At 42.4% G+C, this 14,045-nt stretch overlaps 1 protein-coding gene across 1 annotated transcript; it reads right to left on the reverse strand.

Moving 5' to 3' along the window:
* Positions 1 to 2,110: 2,110 nt before the first annotated feature.
* Positions 2,111 to 13,677, reverse strand: gtf2h4 (general transcription factor IIH, polypeptide 4). Its single transcript, XM_084918487.1, has 14 exons — positions 13,552 to 13,677; positions 13,160 to 13,348; positions 12,908 to 13,012; positions 11,880 to 12,011; positions 11,194 to 11,376; positions 9,791 to 9,899; positions 6,434 to 6,502; positions 6,202 to 6,285; positions 5,474 to 5,630; positions 4,958 to 5,088; positions 4,131 to 4,178; positions 3,954 to 4,032; positions 3,121 to 3,182; positions 2,111 to 2,705 (listed from the first exon to the last, which is right to left on the reverse strand). Exons 2-14 carry the CDS (start codon positions 13,273 to 13,275, stop codon positions 2,595 to 2,597), a joined length of 1,386 nt encoding a protein of 461 aa, XP_084774613.1. The 5' UTR covers positions 13,276 to 13,348; positions 13,552 to 13,677; the 3' UTR covers positions 2,111 to 2,594.
* Positions 13,678 to 14,045: the final 368 nt, after the last annotated feature.

Here is a 14,045-nt window from a genome sequence, read left to right on the forward strand (position 1 = left end):
TTTAAACAAATTTAAAGTGAAACAACACAAAACACTGCAAACTGAAGGCGCTGAACACTGAAGCGCCTTGAGGCGACTTTTGTTGTGATTTGGCGCTATATAAATAAAATAAAATTGAATTGAATTGCAAACCACAACACAATTAAATATAAATTAAAATATGAAAACAAACAGAAGATGCACATTCTCTGTCATATGGACCTGCATGAATAAACTTTCTGAATCCTTTTTCATCTGCAACTGAAAATAGTTGTGGATGATTACTATACCTTTCTAATGTGACGTTGTTGTCCCTGGCTCTCTCTCTCTCCCTCCCGCTCTGTTCCTGTGCTACTGAGTGTAACTACCGCCCCTCCCCCCTCTGCCCAGCAAAGCACAAGGCTCGTGCGGAGTGAAGCGGAAAAAAGTGTGTGAGAGAGAGAGAGAGAGGGTGAGAGAAAGAAAGAAAAAACCCATGGCTCGCAATAAGGAGTCGGCTCTAAGAGCCATTTCGTTCGCGACCGACACATTACTAGTACAAACCAGCGCCTGACTAACGCTAGCCCAGCCAGTCACATTGCACCGACTATGGCACCCCACTACAGCCCACTCTTCCTCCTCCTGGTTTAATTCTTTTCACAATCGCAGTAATTTTTTAAAAATTACATTTGTATCATATTTAATATACATAGATATAATACTGGGTTAAATGTAACTTGGCTAACAATCTTTTGCGGGTTCAGAACCTGCAGTGAATACTGCCGATGGTGGGCTGCATTATATTTATAACACAAGATGTTTATTACTCACGTGTTCATGTGGAGTTAAATCAGATGTCATTTAACTGTACATCCTTTTATAGATCTTTTTAAGTTTCCATTGTAGCTCAAACATACAGGGGTCCAATAAGACAAAGCGTGTCTGGAAAGGGCGAAAAATAAAGAAAAAAAAATACCAATCTAATGTAATATCAGATTATACATGAACGAAAACCGTTCATGGGCCCTTATATATGCCACGTAATCATCAGATTCTCCCTGAACAAACTTAAACCTTTAGATCAGATTGGGGCCATCACAGCCCTCTTTGTCAAATATCACCTTTACCTCAGAACATGGAAATTTGCTTTTGATTTGAAATTTGCTGTACACAAGTACAACTTATTCTGGTATGTCACCACTTTGCCAAAATCAGGAAGAAGACCTAAATTGTCATCCTCAGATGAGAAGAAAATAGTTTGGATGCTCAAGAGCAACTCAGGAACCACTAAGGCTCAATCCTGCCATGAACTGGAAACTGCTGAACACCAGCATCACTTTCTATAGTGAAGTCAGTTTTGCATCAACATGGACTGAGGCTACCAATCAAGAACAAAGCCTTCCCAAAACCCCAGACTCTGACCCCATAGAAAATTTGTGGGCTAAGTTTAAAAGCAGAGAGAAAACCAACTAATTTAAAGAACTCAACCAATTCTGCCAAGAAGGGTTGTCCAATATCCAGAGGTGCCTGTGTGTATACTTTTGACTGTGTGGATGAGAGAAAATTCAAACTTGTGCACCTCATTCTTGTTTTTGACTCACTGAAGATGTATGCTGTACAGTCATTCCCACACTGCCAAAGAAACTATTAAAAGACAAACGTTACCATGATATTCTTGCTCATGAGGAGTGCATTTTAACTTCTCATCAATTTCATTTACTCATACACACACATATCTACACAGTGTTTTTATCTATGCCTAGGCTCCTCTAACATTTTCATTCAATCACACTCACTAACTGGCACTATGGTGAACACATTGAAGGAAACTCAGGAGTTGTGATCCTCCTCAGGGAAGCGGGCTGGAGGGATCCATCAACCTTCCAACTGGTCCATGGCCTGGTCTAGCAAAATTCTAGTTAATCCTATCTGCTACTTCAAACTGGGAGCTACCACTACTGTCATCTACTATATTTTACTGAATATGGATGAGTACTTCAAACAGCAATTACTTAAAAGACACCATACTGTCCCGGTTAGACTTCCACAGTCACAAAAAAAGCTGCTCTAGTGGCAATATCAACATAAAGATAAGTGTCTGTTGTTTCAAGCAGGTATTATGTGAAGTTAATTCAAAACATTCTTGTGAAAATATAATTCACCAACTTTTATTCTGAACTCAAAAATATAAAAAGCCACAATCCTTCTGGATCCCTCATCCAGTGTGTACAGGGTGTCTTTGAGCCATGCACTTAGTTTTCAGGTCACAACACCAAACAGATCAATTAATAAAGTTGGCTTCTTACAAATTAATCTCCTGAGTTTGGTTCCATTATTGCTGTCAGCTTTTTCACTTTAACTCCACCAGTTATACGATTATTTACAGTGGATGTTCCACAGTACTTTGTAGTACTTAGAGTCCAAAGGGTGTCTTCGAGAACTCAGTAATCAAAACCTGATTCTGAGTATAGGATACACACAGCTACTCAAAAAGGAAAGCATGAGCAGAAACTGTTCAGTTTAATACTCAGATGCTAGCATGTTATAAAAAATACAAAGTCATCTTCACTTTCCTATCGTACTAACAACGGTGATGGTAGTGGAAAGCAAGAAAAGCCACATTTCTCCTCCTCCGTTTACGTGTGAGATCGCTGACGTTTCCAGAACCTCTTGACCTCGCTGTGTCCCTGTGGTGTCACCACCATCACTCTGTGGGCCACATCCTGCCACACCAGACAGCCCAGGCCCTGCACCAGAACACCTTTGTTAGACACCAGTAGGCTACAAAGACAGTCTTGCATTTGATGAACAGAGAAGTCATTAAAAAGATGTCCATCTGCTGTAACTACAACACGTCGATCGCATGTAATTATATGAATACATACAGTGAAAATATGGCACAACTTCACTGGCTCTTGTGCTGTAACACCAATACAGGAGTTATGTTTAAGAAAATTTGTACTATTACAACTCGTTACGTTTTGTTGTACACCAGGACGTTCCATTATGAAGACATTATGAGCGTCTTGGAGCAGCAGGTACAAGCAATGCTGGAGACCTCAAAATCAAAGCAGCATATCCTAACTGACTAAGGATCCTTAAAAACATTACACAGTATATTAATCTGTTATGATTCTGGTATTAATATAAAAACAAACCAACCTGAGCTCTGTCTCGCAGAACCTCAAAGTCAGCCTGGGAGAGGAACTGGTTATAGAGCACACCTGAAGGAGACATGGACAACACACACACACACACACACACACACACACACACACACACACACACGCACATCAGCACAACATCAGTTCTCTTCCTCTCTATCATAGTGTAGAGTTCATGCAATGAGAGTTACAGCTCATATTTTGAAAGGTCTCTGTCAGCAGTGAGTCCAGCGTCACCAGGCAGGAAGAATAAAATGATGGTTCACAGACATTACACAGAGCGCCAAGGAACCACTCACTGATAAAAGTACATGTACACAGTCTGCTGTTTATTGCCACTTCATTAGATACACCTGTTACTTGTTAAGGCATATGACTAATCACTGAATCACATGGCAGCGACACAATGCATTTAGGCAACTAGGCATCATCAAGATGACCTGCTGAAGTGTGAACTGGGCATCATCAGAAAGAAGAAGAAGAAAGAACAGTGGATTAAAATAGCCTGACTGTTGGGATTGTCCTACACAAGCAATCTCATTTACAAAGAGCAGTCCAAAAAGGAGAAAACATTGAGTGAGCAACAGTTTGCAGGGAGATGTTTCACATCTAACAGGGAGGGCGGGTATTTTTCACCTTTACCACAGGTTTTAATGTGAAACTGAAAACAATATGTGAGCAGCAGACTACTTGTTAGCATGGCACGATTACTGATGCACGCCTGTAATTAGCACAGTGGATATGTACATTACAACAAATTTATGAAGACAAGAAATAAACAAGAAGTGTTAAGTGTTGTTTTGAACACACACACTTGATAAACATGCTCACCCTCTGTGAACTGCAGGCGATCTCTCTCCAGCTCCCACAGTCTGATCTGGTCTGTTATAGTTGGAGGCAGCACTGGGGTCTAAAAGCACAACAGAGGATGAGGATACTTTGCAGAGCGATTAACCTGTTCATTATTCATTTTACTAGACTGAACTGCAAAAAGAATCAATGCTGTACCTGAGTGAGCATGACAGGGTGAGCTCTGGTCCTCAGAAAATGGATAATCTGAACAGAAGAGAACACAAAATGTAAAAACTCAGCTCTGGAGCTCTGGAGCCAGTCTCCTTCAGAGGGACTAGACCCTGTCCCAGTCTGGAGTTATCCACAGCGGGTGGGTATACTTGCACCTGCCCGGTTTGCTGTGGCATTTTGGATTTAAATAAATTGCCCGTGATTGTAAATGTACGTTTTCTCTGTGGCCTGTCCGGCGTGTGCGCCGCTTCGTGCCGTACGCATCAATGTCAAAACAAGTGCACCCTCTTTTAAGGTTTTACACATCAGGACGTTCTAAAAATAAAATGTTCCTTAATAGGGCTTCAATTAGATGAATCACAAAACTATGTGCCATTACTCATTTAACAAAAATGAATGTACTGTTCGACAATTCGCTGCTCTGGATTCAGGTGTGTGTTAACACAAAATCAAGTAGGGAAGACATGAGCGGTGATCCTGAAGAAGCAGTTGTTGCTGAAAAGTATTACTAAAAGTTTCCAAAGAGGAAATCAAAGGTTTATGTGAGCTAATTCTTTCACACATTTACTGAGAGTGTTCACTTTCTACTGTAACATCAGGCCATGTGACGAAGGTTACAGCTCTGTGGTGGCAATGCATACGGGAGTGAAAGTCTAACGTTCTATCATAATTACTTTCTGTGTTTGTTCCAATCTGTCTAATGTTCACAGTTTGTGTTTTTGCTGTGGCTCCATCAGTACAGGGGATTGAAAGAGGATGGAAAAGATGAGAACTGAATTTTTAGTGTGTAAGTGAGCCCAGTGCAGCAGTACCTGCTGTGCAGTGATCCCGTTGGCGATAGCCTGTTGCACAGACTCCCTTGTCAGCTGAGCCACAACTACATTGGGGAAGCGGTAGAGCATTTCACTGAAGAGCGCCACCAGAGCAATCTGAAGTTCTGAATCTGTGAGAGTCACACAAACACAAGTCTGGACAGGTTCTGTATGATAGCTGTGCATCCTTTCAACAAACAAAGGGGAAAATTACACGAACAATTAGAGATGCTACTGTATTGATGAACACAACCAGACTAGCTGCTGGGCCCTGCTTCCACTCTTTATCCCACGTCTGGGCTCCAGCTCAGACACACATCTGTCTGGACGTTGTACAGTCAGAAACAATGCTGCTAGGTTTTAGTTCTGACTATAGCTGCGTAATGTGTATTAAAACAGTTAAAGGAAGTCAGGGTCAAATGCAGTTTACAATGGAGCTTCAACCATCCTGACACCCTCTTAATCAATGGTTACATAGTGACTAGATGTGAAAAGTCTTGAGGTGTTCACACATACTTGTGTAGGCATAGATACGATAATTGGTTTCCACCACAATGAAACCTGCATCTCCAGTACCAGGACTGGAAGCCAGGTTAGAGGAGGAGGAGCTGCTGGCGACTCCTGCAGCCAGAGTGATTGCCAGCCTGGTGGGATAATATCTCCTGGACTTCCTCTAAATAGCAGAAGATGGAAGCATTAAAAAACAACAACCAAAACCAGACTTCTAACTACTGATAGTGTTCTGGTAACTAACTCTATACAGATTTCAACCATTTTTAAGCATTTAGGTCATTTTCCCTTCCACAGCTCTTTGTGGTGACAGCGTAATCAAACCAGTCCAACCCTGCTACGTAACTGCACTAACTAGCAAACCAGGTCTCACATGCAATGGCTCTGTCAGTGTTGTACTCTAGTCCAGGACACACAGGTTTCAGTTTGAAGTGTTTATTGTAAGCTGTATTTAACCTTTTCCCTCTAAATGCCCAAATTTGTCAAACAGTAGGAATGATTCTACTGTTTTTAATGATTCTACACTTTCTTATTTACAAAAGAAAGAAAACCAATCCGAAGGAGAACAACAACTGGTTAAGTAAAATCAAGCCACAACCATTAAAGCTAGACCCATTCGAACAGCTAGTTGGGTTGTTTTTTTGCACACAAAGTAAGATTCTTTAACACAAAATGTAAAAAACAAAACATATCACACACACGTTTCTATAGAAATACTCTTCTCAGTAGCTCACCTTTCTTTGGAACACCAGTCCAAACTCTCGCAGGTGCTGCAGAAAAGTAAGTAATGACTCGCTCATACCCTCCACCGAGTAATCCTAGGGCACACAGGCAGCACGTTAAAGGAAGACCTGAGACCACCGTATTACAGCAAAGTTATATTGCTTTTTGCACACACCCCAGTAAAAATAATCAATTAAAAAATGAATAAATAAGTCAAACAGATGCTAACTGCTGTGCACTCACTCTGCCCAGACTAGAGAAACTGAGCTGGAATAAGAATGACAAGATCTCCACCAGGTCCATCCCTCTGGACTACAAGACACAAAGTATGAGAAATGAGTAGATCGGTAGCGTTACAGAAAAAACACAGAAATGTACACTACAATGGGAAAGTACAAGAGGAAAAAAAAGAGACCTCTACTCATGCTGGGCTCCCATGGTAGGACAGCATGAGAACAGGAAACAAAAAAACTCCTCTGCACAAAAAGCACATAAATGTCCACAGCACAACATTGTGAAAGACATGACAAGCCACAGGATTGGGTGGGGGAGTCATCCGAAGCAAACACAGCAGCCGCCCTGCACAGCGCTACCATTCCAGCGCGGCACATAGACCATCCGTGTTCCCCCGCAGGAAACAAGCATCGAAGGCGTTTGGAAAGGGAGGGGGGATGAGTGTGTGCATATCAGTGTATATGTATGTGTGTGTGTGTGTGTGTGTCCAGAGTTCAGCTGAGACAGTGTCCTTCGCCCTGCCAGGCTAAGTAAACAGTCTTCCAGCCAACCCAGGTGGCCTTGCATGGAACGGGAAGAACAGACTAAACACAGTCGTTATCAGGGTGTTGTTGTTCAGCTCCGGCCTTGAGCCCGCAGCTGGCGCCGAGAGGGTCTCCGCATGAAGTGATGGTGCTTTTTACTTTAGTGCGAACAGCTCATATCTGTCATCTGTCCATGAAGCCAGATAACACACACCAATTAGTTAAACTGCAGGAATGTCTTAAAGACATAAAGACCTGGATGGCCGCTAACTTTCTGCTTCTTAATTCAGATCAAACTGAGGTTATTGTACTCGGCCCTGAAAATCTTAGAAATATGGTATCTAAGCAGATTCTTACTCTGGATGGCATTACCTTGGCCTCCAGTAACGCTGTGAGGAACCTTGGAGTCATTTTTGACCAGGACATGTCCTTCAACGCACATATTAAACAAATATGTAAGACTGCTTTCTTCCATTTGTGCAACATCTCTAAAGTTAGAAATATCCTGTCTCAGAGTGACGCTGAAAAACTAGTTCATGCATTTATTACTTCCAGGCTGGACGACTGTAATTCATTATTATTAGGATGTCCAAAAAACTCACTGAAAAGCCTTCAGCTAATCCAAAATGCTGCAGCAAGAGTCCTGACAGGGACTAGAAGGAGAGAGCAGATTTCTCCTGGTTTGGCTTCCCTTCATTGGCTTCCTGTTAAGTCCAGAATTGAATTCAAAATCCTGCTCCTCACATACAAGGTCTTAAATAATCAGGCCCCATCTTATCTTAATGACCTTGTGGTACCATATCACCCTATTAGAGCACTTCGCTCTCGCTCTGCAGGCCTACTTGTTGTTCCTAGAGTATTTAAAAGTAGAATGGGAGGCAGAGCCTTCAGTTTTCAGGCCCCTCTTCTGTGGAACCAGCTTCCAGTTTGGATTCAGGAGACAGACACTATCTCTACTTTTAAGATTAGGCTTAAAACTTTCCTTTTTGCTAAAGCATATAGTTAGGGCTGGACCAGGTGACCCTGAATCCTCCCTTAGTTATGCTGCAATAGACGTAGGCTGCCGGGGGATTCCCAAGATGCATTGAGTTTTTCCTTTCCAGTCACCTTTCTCACTCACTATGTATTAACAGACCTCTCTGCATTGAATCATATCTGTTATTAACCTCTGTCTCTCTTCCACAGCATGTCTTTTATCCTGTCTTCCTTCTCTCACCCCAACCGGTCGCAGCAGATGGCCCCGCCCCTCCCTGAGCCTGGTTCTGCCGGAGGTTTCTTCCTGTTAAAAGGGAGTTTTTCCTTCCCACTGTCGCCAAAGTGCTTGCTCATAGGGGGTCATATGATTGTTGGGTTTTTCTCTGTATCTATGAAGCGCCTTGAGGCGACTTTTGTTGTGATTTGGCGCTATATAAATAAAATTGAATTGAATTGAATTGAATATGAATTTCAAAGCAGTTCTACAGTCCAACACTGGTCTCTCAATCTCCCGTTGGAGAGCCGTGAGCTTCGCCATACTTGCGTTCTGTGATGTCATTTCTTGTGCTCAAGGAGCCGATTTCTGAGAAACCACGGCAGTGTGCCTCCCCGAGATGTCATCCAATTTGCGCCCAGAGATCTTATTCTGAGTATTCACAGCAGCCGCAGCCTCTCCAAGATCTTATCCGTGCTGACTCAATGAGCCCATTTTGAGAAACTCACGCCTCTTCCCATCGTTCCAATCCCAGCGGGCAGCCTTGTGGGGGTTTGAACAGCCGGTTCCGCTTTCTTAATTCTTCGATAAGTCAGGGCCAAGCCAGCTCCGATCAGCCAGAACCCTGTTACCATGGTTCCGAATAGGTAGATATCTTCAGCACTCAGGCTCACCCGAGCCCAAACTCCTCGTTGAGAAGCGTTTTTATATAATTTACATAATTTGTATTTCTGTAAGCCTGTCTGGTCCAGGTCACCCTTAAAAAGAGGTTTTTAATCTCAGTGGGATCTTCCTGTTTAAATAAAGGTTAAATTAAAAAAAAATAATAATTAATGACTATTTGTAGTCATTAATATTAGTCTAATGTAACCATAAATTATTGTCTTTTACGGCAAACTTACCAGCAGAGTGGTGTTTCTTGTTGGACATCAACAGGAAACAAGTACAGCTCTGCACACTCTGCAGCTCTGAGTGTTTGCTTAACTGTTCATCGACACGGATCGAGTATGGATATATGTCCTCAGGTCGAGCTTTAGTTGCTAGGCAACTGACAACTAAAATCATTGGTGAATAAACACCTCAAGGACAGTCTTTCAACAAGCTTTACAAATGTATTTCTATCCATAATTACACTTTTAATTATGTTACATCAGGATTCATTATTCACTTTAATCAACGTGGAGTGCAACAGGATGATTAATGATTATGATTAAATGGGTCTGGTGACACGAAGAGCCTGATTGGTTCAGCTAAAGATGTTTTTCTTACTTCACAGGGAAATGATGGCTGATTCAGAGTGGGAACAAAATGAATTTACACGATGTAAAGATGCTGCCCAGTTTTCATTGTTATTCACAACTGCCAAGTTTCACTTTGTCTCACAAATAGATTTCCATTCCCACACAGAGCTCAGCTCTAACAGGCCAGTATGTGCACTATATAAAGCAGATATCCTTAGAAAAGATTTCTGTGACCCAAAGTAGGGTTTTCAGTCCAGCCAGCGTCTGCAGCAGCTCACATCGAGGACTAGAGCCCCGTCTGCCTGAACACGTGCTAGTCAGAGTAATGACAGGCTACAGACTCTAGAGCCTCAACGACCTGCTCGTCAAATCAGTTTAAACCTGATCAGGTTGAAGTAGTAGAAAGGCATACCTGAGCAGTTTTGAGGTACTGCAAGGTGAAGTACCATAGCTGAGAGGCTGTGTCCAGAAGGAGGAACTGGAAGCCAGCTGAGGTGATGTAGGGCGCCTCTCCTGCTTCACTGACAGTCGGAGAATAAATCAGGACAACATGAGATACAGCGCCAACATTACTCGCCAACAAACCCTCCGCATGGCGAGTTTCCCATAACGTCATACAATGTTACAGCTGTCCACTTTGGATTTCCTCTTACTCAGGCGCACCCAACATGTTATTTACATTTCACCTGAGCTCACACAGGCTGCACACATCACTCCCCCCCAGCCTGAAGCCTTTCTTTGATGTTTTCTGGAAAAGTCTGACCTGGGCTTCCTTGTCTTGTATGGTTACAGTAACAATCTACAGCGTCAGTGGTTACTAATCGTAGAATCCATCAGGCTCGGCAGCTGGAAAACTCATACGTCATGTACAGGCAAAGTCACTGAATACAGACTAATTGAATTTACACTGCATGGGTGTGTCTAGCTTTAGGTGCCGCCTGACTCTACCCAGCAATTAAGCTAGAGTACTTGAGGCCAGAGGAAGGAGAGCTGCCAGAGAGCCTTTCTGGTTTTCAGCTAGTGAGCTGTGTGTGGTGACTGCTTACGACTGGTCTGTGAAGACGAGTGTGTGACTGGCCTTCTGTTTAGTGACCAACTTTTAGTGTTTCCTTTCTTTTAAAGGTGACAGTGGCTTGTCGTCTCTTTCAGTTTAATTAGTATGAAACAAAAATTAATAAAAACCTAATTTATCAATTTTGCCTTCATGTCTCTTTTTCATTACGTTCCCCCATCCCTTGGAGCTTCTAAAGGATATGAGTACCAATTCTTTTCCCCGCATTAAATAGTCCAATCACCATCAGACAACAGCCAGAGGATTCAAGCCATGTTTCATTCATTTTTCAACACTGACTGTTTCATTGACTGCAGCCAAAACAAAAGCCACAGGGCTACAAATAAAAACATGAGCACTTCTTTATAGAGAAAACCAACAATATCTCACAGTAACAACCACCACTGGCAAGAATGCAGATGTTTTTGACTGGAGCGCATTATAGTGCTGAATTTCATTTATATCACATGAGCTGTAAATGCAGATTTAAAACTGTTTTAGAGTTTTTTACTGTTACATTACTCTGGCCACTCTGCTTGCATTGCTCTGCAGTGCTCATATGGCACAAAGTACATTTGCAGATTTTTAATTTAAATGTACTTATTGTTTATAATGTTTGCACAGTCAAGGAGCCGCTCAGGACACATTTCACTGTGTTTTGTACTTGTACGACTATGCATGTGGCAAATAAACAATCTCGAATCTTCTTACTTTCATATACATTACATGTAAAATGTGAATGTGACATAAAGACTACTGCATACCTTTTCATGAGGCCTGCTTGAACCAAAAGCTGTGCCAGGTCCTGGCTGACAGCACTGGGAGAACCCACCATAAACTGCAGGATGATCTCCCAGCGCTCCATAGCATAGCGGTCAAGACTCTCAATGTCTCGTGCATGGCGGTCAGGGCCCAGCGTGCTCCCCTCATCAGCCCAAGCTCGCCCCCTGTGTGTTGAAACAACAATGATTTGGCTCTCTTGGTTAACACTGGTCCTGCAGGAATGAAAGAAAGTGAAACCAAGCAGGTAACAGGTGACCTCACTGACTTAGTTTTGGGCCCAGTAACTGTTGTGGATAGGCGTAGCTTTGGGTCACGTGGTGTCGGTAATAGTAATAGTGATTGCTATATCACCTGTTCACGTCCCGAGGGAATTTTTGTGAATGAGTGGGTGATGGGGGAAGTCGACTTTTGCTGACCGCTCAAGCTTAGCATGTTTTTGATCACTGTTTTTCTGGATTTTAAGGATTTGATAACAACTAAAGAAGTTTTTAATCTGGAACTTTGACTTACGTTTTGAACAACGGGCGCGTCAACATTATTCCCCTATTCAGCTGCTCGGCGACTCAAAGGCTTGACAGTCGCCAATAGTAACCATGTTTTCACTAAAAGAGAGAGAGAGATGCTGCAGCCCCATGACTAATCGGTATTTTCACAGTGGCAGACGTACCCCCCGAGCAAAGCTGTCCTCAGGTTGTCTTTAAACACCGGATTTAAAATGTATCCCTGCAGACCACCCTGCAGCTGCTGACTGTGCCAGAGGCGGAGACCAGCCAACACTGAGACACATTCATCGTGGTCCCTGCAGGAGGAAGGCAAAGACAAAAAACAATGAACAGAACTGGTTATCACGTTGAAATGTGCAGTCCCCTGAAGATGTCAAAGACAAACTGCAAACACTGAAGAAAACTTATTTCCTGTTTCAGAGACACAGGGATGCTCTGCCATCCAAGGACAGAGCACACCTGACAGTTATCAATCAATCACTTCATGAGGCAGACACAGGGTTGAACAGCGAGTCATGCAGTTAAATGATCTGCACCATGTGTTATGCTGGTCACCTGCCGGTCCAGAACCAGACATACAAAGGGGACAAAGAGCACAATGAAGAGAACAAATTTAAATCTACATTCAACCATTTAGGAAACACCTCTAAGCCACACATGAGGAACATAAAACTGTAACAAACTTCTAATAAATTCAGCAATCATGGCAGTTACCATTATCTTTGTTTTTAATATCTTCTGCTAAGCTGTTAATTGCTTCACAAACCAAACAGGCTGCTGACTCTTTGGCAACAATTCCTGCTCTCATTTTAGTCTCTGACAAATGTTTCAAATGAGTTTTAAACAATGAGGAAAAAAGTTTAAAAGTAGAAAACAAGGGCACTGACACAAGGCTGATATTTGAGGCCTAAAAACAGGGGCTCTCCTGCTCAGACCTACCAGGCTGGGGTCATCAGCTGACAGGACCAGTGTGTTACAGAGCTATTTAGAAATTTACTGTGATTTTAATGAAAAAAACAAAACTTTGGAGTTTGTCGTGCATCAGCCACCAGTGATGTGCACCAAAGTTTAGCAGGTTGATATTTTGCCCATGCTCTAACTCTTCTATTTTCATGAGAATCAGCAGAGTAGTTTTGTACTTGACTGACAAACCGACACACAGCGGACAAACAGAACAACAGAGGCAACTTACTTCTGACTGTCTTTCTTTACCCACAATGCCACAGCTGCCTGGGGGAGAGGCTGATCCAGGAACAGCATGCGCATCACATAATTCTTTGCCAGAGAGGGGAGTTCCCTGTAAAATATCAAAACACATAAAAAAAACAGGGAAGAAAATTCACTCAACACTTTCTATATAGCAAAAAAACGATTAAAGTGTGAAAGGCATGAAATGCTTGTGGCTTCTGACGGTGATGGTGCAGAACCAGTCACAGGCACGCACCTGTACACAGCCAGGCATGTCGCTGGGTGGTTGTAGAGTCTGTCCAAAATCTCCGGACTCAGCTCCTTCAGGTATTCATGCAGGTTCTTGCATTGCAGCTGGACACGCAGCTTCATGGTCTCCAGCAGCAAAGAGGAACTTCAGCAAACGCGGTAAAGCTACTTCATACCCACGAGGTTCCCAGATTTCCTTTAGAAACACAAAAATGTAAAATTGCTTCAGTCGTTTTGTCAGACACGGGGATCTGACAGTATCTGACGGAAGACTCCGTATTCTGTGGGTCCAGCTTTATTTCTGCACATGTATATTCTGCGTGTATAACTGGACTATAACCAGGACAGCTGAGCCACACAACGCTACCACGTGAATACAAATATAAAAAGGTATTTTACCGTAAAGGTAAACCGACGTCTTCCTATAGATAAGTACTTGTGCTGTTCAAAGTAATTGTTATTGCTCGATAGCTTTCTCAGCTTTCTGAAGCGGCCATGTTTCCAGGTCATGTGACCTGAACAGGAAAGTTCTCATTGGTCGTTTTCTTCTTCTGTTGCTTTTAATTGAGATCGTACTATTAGAAGTGTGCTATGTCGCCGCCTGCTGCATTTAGTTTGGAAACGCTGACATCCGGGGAAATTTTTTAAAAGATGCTGTAAAATTACAAAGTGGATTTGTATTGTGGTAAAAACCTGTATTTTACGGAAGACTCGAGTCAAAATGTTGTACATTTTACAGTTTGCTGTTCTGTTCAACAGTGTTGTGTTATGTTGGGGGGTTTTTTCTTCTTCTTTTTCACAACCCAGTTATACAAATGAAGGCAGGCTGTATAATAAAATCACTCTCTGTATATTAAAGTACAGTTAGACAAGGATCTGGAATATGAACTGTT

Source organism: Perissodus microlepis, chromosome 22 (assembly GCF_051167445.1).
Source record: "Perissodus microlepis isolate ML-2025 ecotype Zambia chromosome 22, ASM5116744v1, whole genome shotgun sequence".
Lineage (NCBI taxonomy): Eukaryota > Metazoa > Chordata > Actinopteri > Cichliformes > Cichlidae > Perissodus > Perissodus microlepis.